This window comes from Cricetulus griseus, chromosome 4 (assembly GCF_003668045.3).
Source record: "Cricetulus griseus strain 17A/GY chromosome 4, alternate assembly CriGri-PICRH-1.0, whole genome shotgun sequence".
Taxonomy (NCBI): Eukaryota; Metazoa; Chordata; class Mammalia; order Rodentia; family Cricetidae; genus Cricetulus; species Cricetulus griseus.
The window spans coordinates 56,081,181-56,097,083 of record NC_048597.1 but is presented as its reverse complement, the minus strand read 5'-3'; the positions used below and the strand labels follow the sequence as shown (position 1 = coordinate 56,097,083).

The following is a 15,903-nucleotide window of genomic DNA, read 5'->3' as shown; positions in this document are numbered from 1 at the left end:
AGTTTGAATTTTCCTACCTAACTGCATTGTGAAATAAGTAATGGTTAGGTACCATTAGTACTAGAACCATTTGAGATTTTCAGCTCTTTGGTGAGATTTATAACAGAAACTTGATCAGTGAATTGTTTTGGAATTGTCTAATATTGTTATTAATTGTCTTGTTTCTTTTCTTCTCTTCCTTGTTGACCAAAAAAATCATAAAAACAACAAAAAACTACTTCCAACCTCTGATTTCAACAGTATTTTTCCAGAACAGATCGTGTATTGAAACATAAACGTATGTGCCATGAAAATCATGACAAAAAACTCAACAGATGTGCCATCAAAGGTGGCCTTCTCACTTCAGAGGAAGATTCTGGCTTTTCTACATCACCAAAAGATAATTCACTGCCAAAAAAGAAAAGGCAAAAAACTGAGAAGAAATCATCTGGAATGGACAAAGAGAGTACCTTGGACAAATCTGACATGAAGAAAGACAAAAATGATTACCTGCCCCTCTACTCTTCAAGCACTAAAGTTAAAGATGAATACATGGTTGCAGAATATGCTGTTGAAATGCCACATTCTTCAGTTGGAGGATCCCATTTGGAAGATGCATCTGGAGAAATACACCCTCCCAAGTTGGTTCTCAAAAAAATCAATAGTAAGAGAAGTCTGAAACAGCCCCTGGAACAAAATCAAACCATTTCACCCCTGTCCACTTACGAAGACAGCAAAGTTTCAAAGTATGCATTTGAGCTTGTGGATAAGCAGGCTTTACTGGACTCGGAAGGCAGTGCTGACATCGATCAAGTGGATAACTTGCAGGAGGGGCCCAGCAAACCTGTGCACAGCAGTACTAATTACGATGATGCCATGCAGTTTCTGAAAAAGAAGCGTTATCTTCAAGCTGCAAGTAACAACAGCAGGGAGTACGCGCTGAATGTGGGTACCATAGCTTCTCAGCCTTCGGTCACACAAGCAGCTGTGGCCAGCGTCATTGACGAGAGCACCACAGCATCCATACTGGATTCCCAGGCACTTAATGTGGAGATTAAGAGCAATCATGACAAAAGCGTTATTCCAGATGAGGTCCTGCAGACTCTGCTAGATCATTACTCCCACTCCCACAAGGCTAATGGACAGCACGAGATTTCCTTCAGTGTTGCCGATACGGAAGTGACTTCTAGCATATCAATCAATTCTTCTGACGTACCCGAAGTCACCCCATCAGAGAATGTTGGATCAAGCTCCCAAGCATCCTCGGCAGATAAAGCTAACATGCTGCAGGAATACTCCAAATTCTTGCAGCAGGCTTTGGACAGAACTAGCCAAAATGATGCCTATTTGAATAGCCCAAGCCTTAACTTTGTGACTGATAACCAGACCCTTCCAAATCCGCCAGCATTCTCTTCCATAGACAAGCAAGTCTATACAGCCATGCCCATCAATAGCTTTCGATCAGGAATGAATTCTCCATTAAGAACAACTCCAGATAAGTCCCACTTTGGACTAATAGTTGGTGACTCACAGCACCCGTTTCCCTTTTCAGGTGACGAGACAAACCACGCCTCTGCCACATCAACTGCAGACTTTTTGGATCAAGTGACTTCTCAGAAGAAAGCTGAGGCACAGCCTGTCCACCAGGCTTACCAAATGAGCTCCTTTGAACAGCCCTTCCGTGCTCCATATCATGGATCCAGAGCTGGGATAGCAACTCAATTTAGCACTGCCAATGGACAGGTGAACCTTCGGGGACCAGGGACAAGTGCTGAATTTTCAGAATTTCCCTTGGTGAATGTAAATGATAATAGAGCTGGGATGACATCTTCACCAGATGCCACAACTGGCCAGACTTTTGGCTAAAAAAAAAAAAAAAAAAAAAAAAAAAAAAAAAAAAAAAGTGTAAATAATACTGGCACTTTAGAACAGATTAATCGAGAGTGGGTTCCTCTGTGTAAAATGGAGTGCTATACAGATTTAAGAGCAATGCGTTCATAGCAAGCTGATAAGAATAGCAAGATAATCCAATACCTGCATTTCGTTTGGTTAGTGCGCATTCCTCGAACTGCCTTATGTGTTGTCACCGTTATAGAGCAATGCATTTACTCGTTTTAGATCAGAACCTTGCTATCGACCCACACCAAGATAAAAAGGAAAAAGACTTTCGCACAATTGTTTCCTAACTGATAACATTGTACATTCTTAGGAGAGTAGTAATTGTGTGAAATTTCCTCATACTGTTTCTAAGTTTTCAGCATAGTATTGCACTTGAGCAGGGAATCCGAGGACACTTCACAGACAGTGAACTTAAAGTTTCCATGTCAAGAGATTATGGCTTAAATAAGTAGTTTGTCCTATAGGGGGGAATAAAAAGAAACCACCTTAAAAATGATATGCCATATGCCCTTGATTTTCATTTTGCATTATATTGACATGTGTTTTTTTTTTTTTGAAGAAAAAAGTAATAAAAATCTGATAGTCTAAGACTCCACTATTTAAAAGCCTAATTACTTTTAAAGTATGCATACTTTCAAAACTTTTACCAAAACACACAACTGTTGAAACATTCACTTCTCTACGGAAGTATGCATATCGGTGTCAGTTTCTTTGTACAGGTATACTTAGATATTTTTTATGATTTTTCATGTGCAAGTATCAAGGTTTGAAGTTTTAGTAAAAAAAAAAAAAAAAGAAATATTCTGTAGATTACATTCCCAAAAAAAATAATGCTTACACGCAATGTATATTCCACGTTTTAAAGCTGAGATGTATTTCACTTTACACACTTCAGTTGACATAGAGCACTTAGAATTAATCGGGTATTTTTGATTTCTCAAAGTTAAAAAAAATAGATTTTTTAGGCTTGATATGGTTGTGTCATAATCATCTCGTAATTGACAATTTTGCTTTTTGGCAATAAAAGGAAGTTGGGATATCTTTGGACTGTAAAACCTGGTCTAATTCTTCTCTTTCTGGACTCTTGATAGATTGGATAATTAAACAGTATCCCAAGAAACTAAAGAAATGGGCATTTTAATTGCTTATTTAAGTTACTTTTAAGTGAATACTGCTCACAACAGTTTTACAAAGAGGAAGTGCTTACTGATTCCAGTAACTGCAATTTCTTTTTCAGCTAGATGAGTGATCGGAAATTTTTTGTTGCATTTCAAAATCTAAATAAACTACAGACTTTATCCTTATACGAAGAATGTTTTTTTTATATATGTATACTTTGTCTTAAAATAATACAGCATGGTACAATAAATAGTGCTTTTATATACACGTATATATATATACACTTTTATGAAGAATGATGGTTTGAGTTACACGTTGGACAGTTTTAATTTTTGGAGACTTAACATTAGTTACACTGACTCTGCCCTCCTCTTTTATTTGTTCCACCTTTTTGGGTTTTGTACTTCAAATTTCTGCCATCTTTATCGAAATGCACCAGTGGTGACCTGAAACTAGTACCCTTGGGAGATGAAGCTTTCCATAACTTCCACTTTGACTTTGCTGTTGACCTTGTAGACCTGCGTGCTTTGTTTCAATGTTGAATATGTTATCCATTTAAATTATTTTTCTTTTATTTAATGTTATCCCAAGACTGTTCTCACAAAGAAAGGGAACAAAGAAATATCCCCCCCACCCCGTATCATTCACTTAAACTCATTTATTTTTTAATATGTTGGTGTTTTTATGACAAGGAATATGTGGTTTCCTCTACACTTTGTTATGACACTTTGCTTGAAATCATAGTTTTCCCACTTGACAGCTTTGCTGTCAGATCTTCAAGAACTTTAAGACTTCTTTGAAGTAAATATTTTAAGTTCTGCCATTGGTCTGAAGACCGCTGTGTCGGTGGCACATCACCTCAGCGCAGGAATGCTTCATCAGATGAGGTGTTATGGGACCGTGCTCACCCTCTATGAGCGTTTGTATTTTTCTATAGTACTTTTGATAAGAGTAGACATTAATTTCCTAAGTCGAGCCTGATTTTAAAAAATTGTAGTTCCACTGAGAACTGGATACTTTTCTTGTACAGTGTAAGGGGTTTTGTTTGTAACATCACCAGCACAGGTTTAAGAATGTGACAGTTGCTGAGCGGTTCAGGTACCCTTAGGAAGAAAAGGCTTGGAAAATGGAAGTTCTGTAAACAGAATTTCAGGTGTTGCATTCCTGTCGTAAACACGTTTCTTTAAATCTACACGATGGCAGACTTTCCTACCAGGTTATAACATTTGAGGTAACTGATAGCCAGCATAACTTATTGACTTACCATTAAAGTGTAGTCATCACTCTTACTGTGAAGTCCTGAATGCCTGCCAGGCTCAGCTTGTTTCTTCATCATTCGAGAAGCATCTCAAAAGTTGGGTTTCTCCACTTTGGTTCAGAAAGTTCTGGGTGTTAGAGGAAGGAAGTGGCCTTGTGTGCTGCTCGAGACGGATCCCTGTCAGTTCACACTTCTCATCTCTCTCGGTGAGCAAAGTCTTGTAGAGGAGTAGTAGCTCCTAATGCCCTTCAGCTTTTGTTCACCGTGAGCCTGTTGTGCTTTCTCACAGGTCCTTCCTGGTCCTGTGTGGGCTGGGGAGACCTCCCACTAGACAGGGCAGGAGCTCTCCAGCATTGGAAACATTGTTGCTTTTTGAGCTTCAGTTATTACTGCACATTATTTCATTGGGTTTAGAATAGCTGAGTGGCTCCTACACATTTTTTTTGTCTTTGATCTACAGTGCGCATGTGCTACCTAGGCAGGTAGGAATCCACCATCTTAGCTCTGACTCAGGGTGCCAACAATGGGTCATTTTATCTTCCTAAGAGGTAGAAGAGGCCTTGTGCTCAGGGCAAGCTTTCATTCCCACAGATGAGAGACACTTGCAAAGTGCCAGTGAGGTTAGATCTTTTGCCACTTCTCTGATTTTACTGATTTGGGTTTTTAAAGGGCTGTTTAAAAATAAATAAATGAAATGAGAAAAAAAAAAAAAAAAAAAAAAAAAGAGGCCGGGAGCCTTGGAGTGGGCACACTGACTGCCTGCTGCCCTCCCTAGGACCTGTAAAGTAGAGCTCATCTTTTCCGTGTGTTTACTTGAAGAAGCACTATTAGAATCAGTGAGAATTTATTTGAGTCTGCAATTTAATTTAAACCTTTTCCGTTTCAAATTGCTTTATTTCAGGGAAATAATTTTCCAGTTGTTTTTGCTATATTCTGCAAATAAAAACCATATGTTTCCTTTCTCCAACTAAACTTTGGTAGGAAACAAGCTAAAGCAGACAAACATTTCTTGTTGTGTTTGTTGCTTTCTTTAATCCAATGGATAAAAAAAAGTAAAAAACCCTGTAAACATTATTTTATTTTTTTATGCAATACCATGCTGTAAATATGGTTCATCAAGTAAGGATGTACCTATGATTGAATCTTTAATTCTGCACAGTTAGAGTTTATATATAAACGTGTCTTGACAATCAAGGACTTTGATGTGAGTCTTCCTTTATGATGTTTATTAATGTTATGCATTCCATTTGTTTGAAGTGAGTACCAATGTGCTAATTTGTATTGTCTGAAAGTATGTAATGTTTTTACAGCTTGTTTTTAAGACTCTGTAAATATGTACAAACCAATCACAGTACGGCTTTATGTTAGAAGGCGTGTGATGTACTGTATGTAAGCAATAATACATAGCAGTGCTAACTTTACAAGTAGCATCAGGAACGTTCTATAGAAACATTTCAGAGTTGTTAGTTATCCTTATTTCATTTAACAATGATTATCTTTAATCAGTTTTTATAAGCAGATTCCATTGTTCCTTCTGTTGGAACGTAACACTGTTTACACAGCATAATTGACGTTGCAGGGGAGACAGGCTAGACCTGGCTTCGTCTGCGCTCACTCTCACTAAGCATTGAATGGCCTTACCACTCTTGTGCAAAGATGGAGGAAGACCACAGAACTTAGTGCCCATCACACTGAAGGAAGGGATGTGTTTTTGTTTTTGTGGGGCTTTTTTGTGGGTTTTTTTTTGTTTTGTTTTGTTTTGTTTTTTGTTTTTTGTTTTTTTTCTTTTTTTCTGCTTCTGTACTGCTACCTAACTTTGTGGTTTGCTTTGGGTTTTAATATGTGTTTCTGTTTTAGATTCAAGCCCGTAAGTGTTCAGGTAACTTCAGTTCAATTGTGAAGTAGATAAATTTCTTCATATTTCATAGCTACATTTCAATGATTCTAAACTTTCTACTTTGATTTTTAGATACTTATTTTTCAAGCTTGATTTCTCAGTTGACCAGATGAATTTACTCAACTTCAATACAAAGAAAGACAAACTTATAGCTTGAAGTGAGTAGATCCTGTACTGTACAGAACAGCTCTCTGAACACCCGTCACTGCTTTAGAAATGAAGCCGCCAATTTATAACTGATTCTGACCTACATTTTATAGGGAAATGTTTTTAATGCTAGTCATTTATATATTGTGCTTTGAAGGATTTGCTAGTCCACTCCTGTCACTTTTTAGTACACTGGTACCTTTTCTATGTAATGTATGCTTTTTATTATTGTAGCAAAGCATTTCAGTAGAAAGACTTTTGCAACAATATGGGGGAAATTTTTCATTGTTGGGTTTGAATTATACTGGATTTTATCTGTCTAGTCTTACTTGTCTTTATTTTAATGCTGTCTGGAAGGGACCTTGGTACCCAAATAAAGCAGGTTAACCTCATTGCTTCAAGGGCATACTGTGTAGTGCTGAGTTTCACCTGGAAATCTGATGACTTTGAAAAGAAAAACACATTTATAAAAATTGTACAGAAGAAATTAAATGTGTGATGGAAATCCTGATGGTGGAGCACGTTGAATTTTCTGAGACATAGTGTTATTTTCCTGGAATCCCTTATGCCTTCTTTGTATTCCAACCAATAAAAGAAAACCTTGTCATTGAAAGTGGTAGGCTGATAGGATATTCTGATTATACAGTATTACTTTCCTGTCTTATTCTCTGACCCCTTCTCAATCACTGTAAATTTTTATTTTCTATTTTCTATTGCTAATTAAACATGTATATAATGTAGAGGCCGTTGTATAGAACTGAATGAATTGGGTTGCTATGCTTGAATGGGTAGCTACATGGAAATATTTGATGGGTAAGAGTAAATTTATGTGGGAAAGGGAAGGCCTCAGCAGATGCTTCCTGCACCCTAGGGGGTCAGTGGGAGGATCAGCTGCAAACTCAGTATCAGACAAGAGGGGCTTTCCTTCCCTTCCCCCAAAACATGAGCACTAGATTTCAAAGTCTACTCAGGTGAAATCGCTTCACAGTGAAACTTAACCACATTGAAATTTTCACTGTTAAATACTATATTTGTGATATTTTTAAATACAAACTTTTACACTGCGGTCAGCAGCCTAACCATTGAAATTTAGCCAAGATATTTTAAAATGTAATTATCCTCCATGTATAATTGTCTTTAAACAATTGGGAGGATTTTTTTGTTGTTGTTGAAAGATTTTTTATTGTCATTGTAAAAAAAACAAAAAACAAAAAAAACCAAAAACCATCTTGCTTGACCCCACATTATACCATGAGTGAATCACTGAGCCATTCCCGAGCACAGTGGCGGCTTGTTTCATGCCTAGTCATCAGACTCGAACTGACGTTACGAGGGTTAACGAGTTCATAGCTTTTGGCACTGTCGTCATGGAGTTCACCTTGCCTCTTGGAGTTTATAATACCATTTTATGTATTGTGATACTAAAGGAAGCTGTTTTACTTTATTTTAAATTGAATTATTAGATTAACTTATATTTGCAAATTCTGCATTTTAAATGTGGACACTTGGCTGTTTGAAAATAAAATACAGAATACAGTTTTATGAATAATTTTCTAGCTGAATTTTTCACAGTACTTTGAACCAAATGACTAATGGTAAATATGCAAAAAAAAAAATGTGGTACACAGTTATTAAGAGGAAAGGATGTCCATGTGGAATTACCAGTTCCATGGGTTAAGTAACAGTATCAGGGCCTTTACTGTGGCTTGCTGTAGAATGTCACGAGTTCCAAGATCAAGTTAACTGTTAACTGTCATCAACTCTTTCAGATTGAACCATGTTGAGCATAGAGCTAAGATGATGTGTGGCTTTTCCTTTAAAGATAAGATTCTCCATTAACCTTTTATCAGTAGCACACATGGGATTTCTTTTTTCCTCCATTAGCGTAGATAGATTTGTTTTCATTCACCAACCACCTTGCCGGGACCTTGTCTTCTGACAGTGAGGTGCATTGTGAGGAAGCAGTCTACAGTTAACAGTGCTGCTTAGGTCCTTGGGACAGACTTGAGTTAACTGGCCCTTGCAGTAGTCAGTGCTCAGACCTGGCTTATTAGCATGGTGCTGTAACCAACTACGTAATGGTACCACTGATGGTCTACTATTGCATTTCCTACATCCCAGTTCCTGAGTGATTTGGCTTGGTGGGGAAAGGGGTGGGGAGATAACTCTACCTGACACTTCTCCCACCTTTTGAAGATTATACAAAAAAAAATAAAATAAAATTGAAGTCACTTGAATTAACATGTTGTCACTGAGTCTTACTTGATTATTCTGATTAGTGTCTGGATAGAATCTATACTTCCCAGCTGTTCAGTTTTCTGCTTTGCTGAACCTGATGGGTATTAAGATAAACAACATCCACTCCTGGATCAAGAGTCAGCGGAGGTGAGAGCCTTAGGTGAAGCAAAAATGAGGATCCATCCCGGGGGTTTCCCCTCCACCTGCCCCACCCTTGTCACCATGAGATAACCTGGGTAATTAGGACAAAACCTTTAATCAATAGACTCAGGCAGACATACGCATACCTATGTGTAAGGGCTGGGATGAAAAAAAAAATGTGACACTGTAAATAAACAACATTTTCAAATGCCTGGAAAAATGCAAGTTTTTAAAAATGGTCTTGACTTGTAAAATGGAAAACATTTGAATCTTTGCCTGTTTACTCACTGACACAAGATGAGCTTTTAAAGTTGTAACCTCAGTGTTCCTAACTTCTCTGTTCTTAATGCTGAAGCCAGTGTTGCTGTGGTGTAGGGCTGGGAGCCAAGGGAGAGGCTGGGACGGGACTTACAATTCCTGTTAACTTGGACTTTCATTGGCTGGGGCACAGAATCTTCACCCTACCTACATTCAGTCCTGACCACCTGCTTACCAGACACTGTGCTAAGTGCAAATAATAGATGGCTGAGGCTACCAGTGTCTTATTTTATGTGTTTTGCCTGTATGTGTGTCTGTGCTCTATGTGAGTGCAGTGCTGGTGGAGTGCAGAAGAGAGTATCAGATCCTCTGGAACTGGAGTGTTGAGGGCTCTGAGCCGCCACGTGGGTACCGGGAATCGAACCTGGAGCCTCTGGAAGAGCAGCCAGTGCTCTTAACCACTGAGCCATGGATGCTCCAGCCTGGCTACTTGTCTCTTAATCTGAAAACATTGATTGTGGTATCAACTACAGATTACATGTCACAGTGTTGTACTTCATATGACTGAAGCAAACACTGAGTTTAAATCCGTGTCTGTGCTGTGCTTTGTACTTTAGGTCACTTTCCTCAATAAATGGGTAAATGGGAAAGCATGGTTATTCTCGGCTTCAGCATGATTTTCTAAGAAAAAAAAAAAAGGAATTTAATAAGCCAGCTCCAGAAGCTAAAGTATGTGGAGACAATATTATAGAGGAAACAACATTGTTAAAATTTACCCCCATGGAAACAACCAGATTTATGGGTAGTATTCAAGCCTGGAGTGTGCAGCTGGTGAAAAAGGCTGAAGGAACTGGCCTGTTATGGGTCTGGGTAGTCAATGCTTTACGGATTTCCAAAGGAGGGGAAGCTATCCAGAGGATCTCCTCTTATACTAGGATGCTGGAAGCCAGTGCTGGGGATGCAGCTAACAGCCAAGGCTGGTAGGCACAGCCCCTGTGGAAAGGTTCTATGTTCATCTGTGCTCACACACTTCTGCAGGTTCTTTCAGACTACATTTGTGTTTACAGCACACTCTCATTTCCTTCAGGGTCTTTGAGCAACTGTAAATTCAAACCTCCCTTGTGGTGGTCTCCTTTTGTGTGAGGGAACTACAAAACCATCGCTTCGGCAAACTTCTGCCAGTGGAAAAGTGAGGCTTACAATGATTGCTAGAGCACCAAATAAAATGACAAAGGACCCACAATGAACAGGGGCAGGGCAATTCAGGAGCTCGAAGATGGCAGGGAAAATGGGACCGAGGTTGGGGAGGAGGTGAATATTTTGTCCATTTGGGCCTCTTGATTTCAGAGCCGATGTTGGTGCTCAATGCATGAGAGGAATATAGAGTTTGTAAGACTTAGGCAAAAATTGTATTGCTTAGGAAAAACTTGCCAACAGCATGAAAGGTGATGCCTTAAATGAAACTCTGGTGTTTTTTTGTTGAGGACCGTATTGAGACAGTGGGATGTGGTTTGGTCATGTTCTCCAGGCTGTGTGGGCAAAAGGAAGTAGGATGGGTCTTAGAGTCAAAGAACTTGAACTGGTTGTCCTTGATGTTGCTGAATAATGTTATTAAAGCCATTTTGCTTTTCTAATCCTCAGTGGCTTCTAGTTACACCATTGACAATCTGTCTGTTTTGCCATCAAATTGAGGCAGAAATGTGTGAGAAAGGCAAGACCCTAACTGGGCAATGCTGGTAGCCTCGCTTTGTGTGAAGCATGGCATTAGGAAGTTGTGACTGGCAGACCACACAAGTTGAACAACTTCAATCCATAAAGAAACATCCCCAAATCCAAGACTTTGAGCCCCAATGTCTTAGAAGTGGAAAATTCCGATACCTTGCTGATGGATTGCTGACAAGATACAGGTACCCTACAAGATGTCTCATTGTGGTTATGAAAATATTCCAAATACATCTTGTCCCAAGTATTTTGTATGCTGCACCTCCACATCCTTCAGAAGATTGAAGGTAGAATGTCTTCAGTTGGCCATCGAAAAAGGAACTAGCCGACAAGGTGTGTAGGAGTGCTGTTAACTTCTGTAAAGGACAATAGTTACAATCTGTGTTTGCCAGCAAGTGTATTGCAGAGATGTCAGGGCAACTTCATTCAATTCAGGAACAGATTTCAACAAGCTAGATTAAAGCAGAAGTGATTCTGAGGCTAGAGTTCATTTGCTAGGTGTATGTATGTGTGTTGGGAATGTGCGTGTGAGTACAGGTGCCCAGTACAAAGCCAGAAGGGGTCAGATCCCCTTGAAACTCAAGTTATAGGTGGGTGTGAGCTGCCTGACCGGAGTCCTCTGCAAGGACAGTGTGTGCTTTTGACCATGGAGCCATTTCTCCAGCCGCCTTGGAGGAGGCTGAACACCGTATTGCAACATAGAAGAAACAAAAGGCAGAAACACTCTATAAAAGTAAGGAAATAAATCGAAGTGGAGGTCTGCAATTTCTCACATACGTCTCTTTGAAAGTGAGGTTTTTTTTTCTTGCTTTTTCTAATAAGCTGTTTCATCATTTCATCCCACCTTCCAACCCTTGCTAACTCCTCTGTTTTCACCTTGTGAAACAACCAGGTATGTGCTGCCACAGGTACATGCTAAAGAACTGAATTACACTGTAGGGTGCCCTGCCTCGTTTAAGGTTAGTGTGTGTTTTTAAATAATGATAGTAAAGAAAAATGCAAAATAGTAACTTCTTACTGAGAAAAGATTAGGGACCCGTGGGTTAGTTTGTAAGCTAGTCAAAGGTGTTTAGTTCACAGCCTCAAGCTGCCTCCTACATCCATGTGTAAGTGATGATGTGTTTTGCATGGTAGAGAAGGCATTAAGGGTGCTGTTTGAATTAATCAGAAGTGGCATTATGATGAGGCCATGATTGGGTAGAAATCCGCACTTAACGAAAAGCTTCTAAACAGGATTCCTAAAGAAGATGCAAGAATCCAGGGTCAGAGAGAAGTGGAATATACTTGTACTCCCAGCATCCTCGAGGCTGGGGCTAGTGATCTGTGTTCAAGGCCAGCCTGGACTACATAGTGAGACCCTGTTGAAAACAAGAAGACAGAATCCAAGGTTACTGGGAAATGAAGGACCTTTTTAAAAATCATGTTGGCCAGGACAAAAAGACTAGAGGTAGTTTCTTCCCCTTGGCAACCTCAGGCTGAGCAGAGCAGCATTAGAGTAGCGTGAATAGAGACTAGGATGGCCAGGACTCTCAATAGCCTAGTGGTCCCAGTCCTTTCCCAGCTGCAAAGGGACAAAGGCAGAAGCAGAAGCTGGGGCTCGGTGGAAAATGACTTTGCTCTGTGCTGGATTTGGTTCAATACGTTTGGTTCAATACCTATAGCCAGAATGTTGGCTCACGGTGAGAGCAGGCTTGGGAATGCTACTCTAACGCTTTGGAAACCCTCTTCCCTTTACCATCACCATAGCCTAAGTCATCCCAGGCTTTCCTGGGTTTCTGCACACCCACACTGGCCTCCAATCCTTGCCCTACATGGGCCATGTAAAGTCATTTCAGAAACTCCGCAGTTGTCTAGACCAACAGTGCTCCTTTCCTTGGTCCTGCACAGATGTCTTCTGGCACCACCCTGCCCCAAGAAGGCCTTGGGACCTTCTACCTCCCAGCTGATTCCCAGTGCTTGGTCATGGTTCCTCCTCATGTTACAGTGCTTTCTCTCCACACTCTGCTAAAACTTCCCTCTCTACCCTGTCTTTGGATCCCCAGAAGTTTGTCCTGATTTGAGTGATGAGATCATTTCAACTATGTCTGAGTTCTCACCACCATGTGCATTTTCCTAAGCTGGTTTGCTATCTACAATGTTGTGTTCATCAGTAGGAGAATTTGAGTAATGTCTATTCAGAATGGTCCTGCTCCTGTGTGTCTATTCAGTGTTGCCCTCAGTGGTTGGCCAGGTACAGATATTTGATGGGTGTGCCCGAGAAGGACTAGAGTTAATGAGGGTGCAAAGAGATCCCCTACAAGGTGCAGTGCTCAGGAGTTTGGGGTTCTGGGATGATAGCATTAGGTGGTGTGGTTTTAAAATAAAAGGAAGTGTAGAGAGGTACAAAAACACCAGGCCACTGATTTGAACTTCAGTCTCCAGCAAAATGGTCCATAATTCTTGCAGGTAGGCTTGACAGGTCTTAGTGTGAACTCTGTGTAAGATGTGAGGAGACTGGGTCTTGAATAGGTTAAAGACCTTGGGTAAGATCATTGTAAAAAAGAGCCAGGTTCTGGTCCAGGCCTGGCTTTGCTCATCTACATTCTCAAAGGTCTGTCATTGGGGCTTCCCTGTGTGACCTTTAAGGAGATAAGAGAATGCCAATCAGTGCTATTGCAGTCCGGAAAGGCTGCCACTGTCGTCATAAAACAAACAGGCCCTCTAAGTATGTTTTCTCAAGCTTCCAGGTCCTGGCCTGTGACAGGTGGCAGGTGGCTGATACTAGTCTTGTTGCAAGGCAAACTCCCAGAGTCAACAAATGCCTTAGATCCTGGATGAGAAACCTGCTGGACAGGAGCTGGGGACACCTGAGAGGAGGGGCTCCTGCCCTCTGTACTCAGCCCTGCCCAGGAAGCCAAGCAGGATTCTGTTTTATACTCCTCTGAGACCCAGGAGCTCCTGTATCCCACTTCCGAGAATACCCTGTCAGAAGACAGATGTCCCTCCCTTGGACTTACGAGGGACTTTGAAGCACAATTCGAAATCCAGAAAAGTCAGGCAGGGAGATCCACACCTGTGATCCCAACTGAGGCAGGAGAATTTTTGGGAGTTTTGAGGCCAGTCTAGGCTATATATTGAGTTCTAGGTTAACCTGTCATACAAAGTAAGGCCCTGTCTCAAAAACAAAACAAAACAAAACACCCACAAATGCAGGACTAGATAGATGGCTCAGCAGTTAAGAACATGTACTTACTACTCCTGCAGATGACCTGAGTTTGGTTCCCAGCACCCATGTAAGGCGGCCCACAATAACCTATAACTTCAGCTTCAGGGGATCCAGCACCCTCTGACCTTCAGGAGTTCTTGCACGCATGTTCGTCCTCATACCCACAAGCACACACATTCATGAATGCATGAACTCACAAATAAATGTAAAAAAATAAACAAAACTTTAAACTTCAGAAAATATATCTCAATGACCAGCCAAATATTACCACGTAGCATACTACCTCTGTCAGGGATGTTTACACTCTTTCTTGCCATTAAAGTTTCAATTAGAGGGCTGGAGAGATGGCTCACTCTAGAACATTTGTTGCTCTTCCAAAGGACATGAGTTCAGGTCCCAGCACCCACACCAGGTGGTTCACAACTGCTGTAACTCCAGCTCCAGGGCATCTGACACTCCTGGCTTCTGTGGCCACCTGCCCTGGAGCACATATGTGAATATGGACACACACCTACAGAAAATGAAAAATACTAAATCTTTTAAAATGTACCTAGAGGAAGCCTGGCCCCCTGTAAGATGATATTTTAGATAAAGACAAAAAACGCTAGGACTAGAAATTCATTAATTTTCATAGATGGCTGTCTTCTAGCAGTTGAGGGTTTTAAAAAAAGTGTCAGTGTCCAGCTCCATCTCAGACCAGTAAAATAATGAGATTGGAATCCATAGGGCAGTTCCCCAGGTAGAGGTGTTTCCTGAATCCACTCCTAGATGATTGTGGAGTAAGCACATGCCAGTCCTGCCAGCCCCTCCTTGAGGCACTCGGCCTCTGGTGCTGGAGGCAGGCTGTGAGGTGTGATTTGTGCACACACATCCTGACATCACAGTTTTGTGTTTTCACATTTCTGTCCTGCTTTATTCTGCCCAAGCTCTGATCCCTCCCTGGCTTCAGACTTTCAGACAAAAGAGGTCATCTTCTAAGACAGTGGCTCTCAACCTTCCTGATGCTTCGACCCTTTAATATATTTCCTCATGGTGTGCTGACCCCAACCATAAGATTATCTTTGTAGCTACTCCATAACTGTAATTTTGCTACTGTTATGAATCATAATGTAAATACCTATGTTTTCCAATGTTCTAGGTGACCCCTGTGAAAAGGTTGTTTGACCCCCAAAAGCAGTCAAGACCCACAGGTTCAGAACCCTCTGTTCTTGTTCTTTTGTTTTTCGAGACAGGGTTTCTCTGTGTAGCTTTGGAGCCTATCCTGGCACTCACTCTGTAAACCAGGCTGGCCTCGAACTCACAGAGATCTGCCTGCCTCTGCCTCCGCCTCCCAAGTGCTGGGATTAAAGGCGTGCGCCATCAACACCCAGCTTTAGAACCTTCTGTTCTAAGACATGGTTTTTCTGCCAGCCTTCATATAGAGGGCAACTCTCAGCACCAACCTCTGGGAGGAAAGAAGTGAACAGGCTTCTACACACAGCCCAGCTGGGTGAGATGCACAAAGGGACAGCCTCATTATGGCATCCATTCACTGGAGCTTGCATTGTTGCTAAGTTGATGAAAAATAGTTTCATAACTGTATAAGTTTTTACACAACTGACTATGGGTTGGGATAATAGTGAATCCAAACAACAAAAATGGGTAAGAAAATTGGGGGGGGTCACTTTTATCATGGTTTCTCCATGTATTGCTATGTGACAAATTACTCACAAGCCCGTTGACTTAAAGCAGCCACTCTCTCTTGTCCCATCTGTGAGTCAGGAGTTCAGAAGAAGCACAGCTTGCTCTGCAACTCCTGGGACCCATCTGCTGGGGACTGGAATCACTTACAGGCCTGTTCCACTCACAGCTGGTTAATCCTGGCTATACACATCTCAATACAATGTTGGGCCTGTATCGTGGGTAAGCTGTCTACAGGGGAGATGAACAGATGAACACCCGTTCCCTTTATCTTTTTTGCTTGTGAAGCTGAACAGTGTTGCTTCTTCCATTTCTTTTGTCAGGCGAGGCACTTGCAAAAGCCCACCCAGGTCATGAGAA

General features: G+C 41.0%; 1 protein-coding gene across 13 annotated transcripts in view; it reads left to right on the top strand.

Moving 5' to 3' along the window:
• Znf148 (zinc finger protein 148) overlaps positions 1-8,536 on the top strand; it is a 114,748-nt gene extending 106,212 nt beyond the window's left edge. For 12 of the 13 annotated variants that reach the window (XM_027412806.2, XM_027412805.2, XM_027412803.2 and 9 more), the window contains one exon: positions 241-7,041. In XM_027412806.2, the coding sequence (XP_027268607.1) occupies positions 241-1,845 (1,605 nt within the window). In that variant the 3' untranslated portion in view covers positions 1,846-7,041. Of the gene's footprint in view, positions 1-240 lie in introns of all 13 variants that reach the window. The other variant, XM_027412807.2, reaches the window with a different exon arrangement.
• Positions 8,537-15,903: the final 7,367 nt, after the last annotated feature.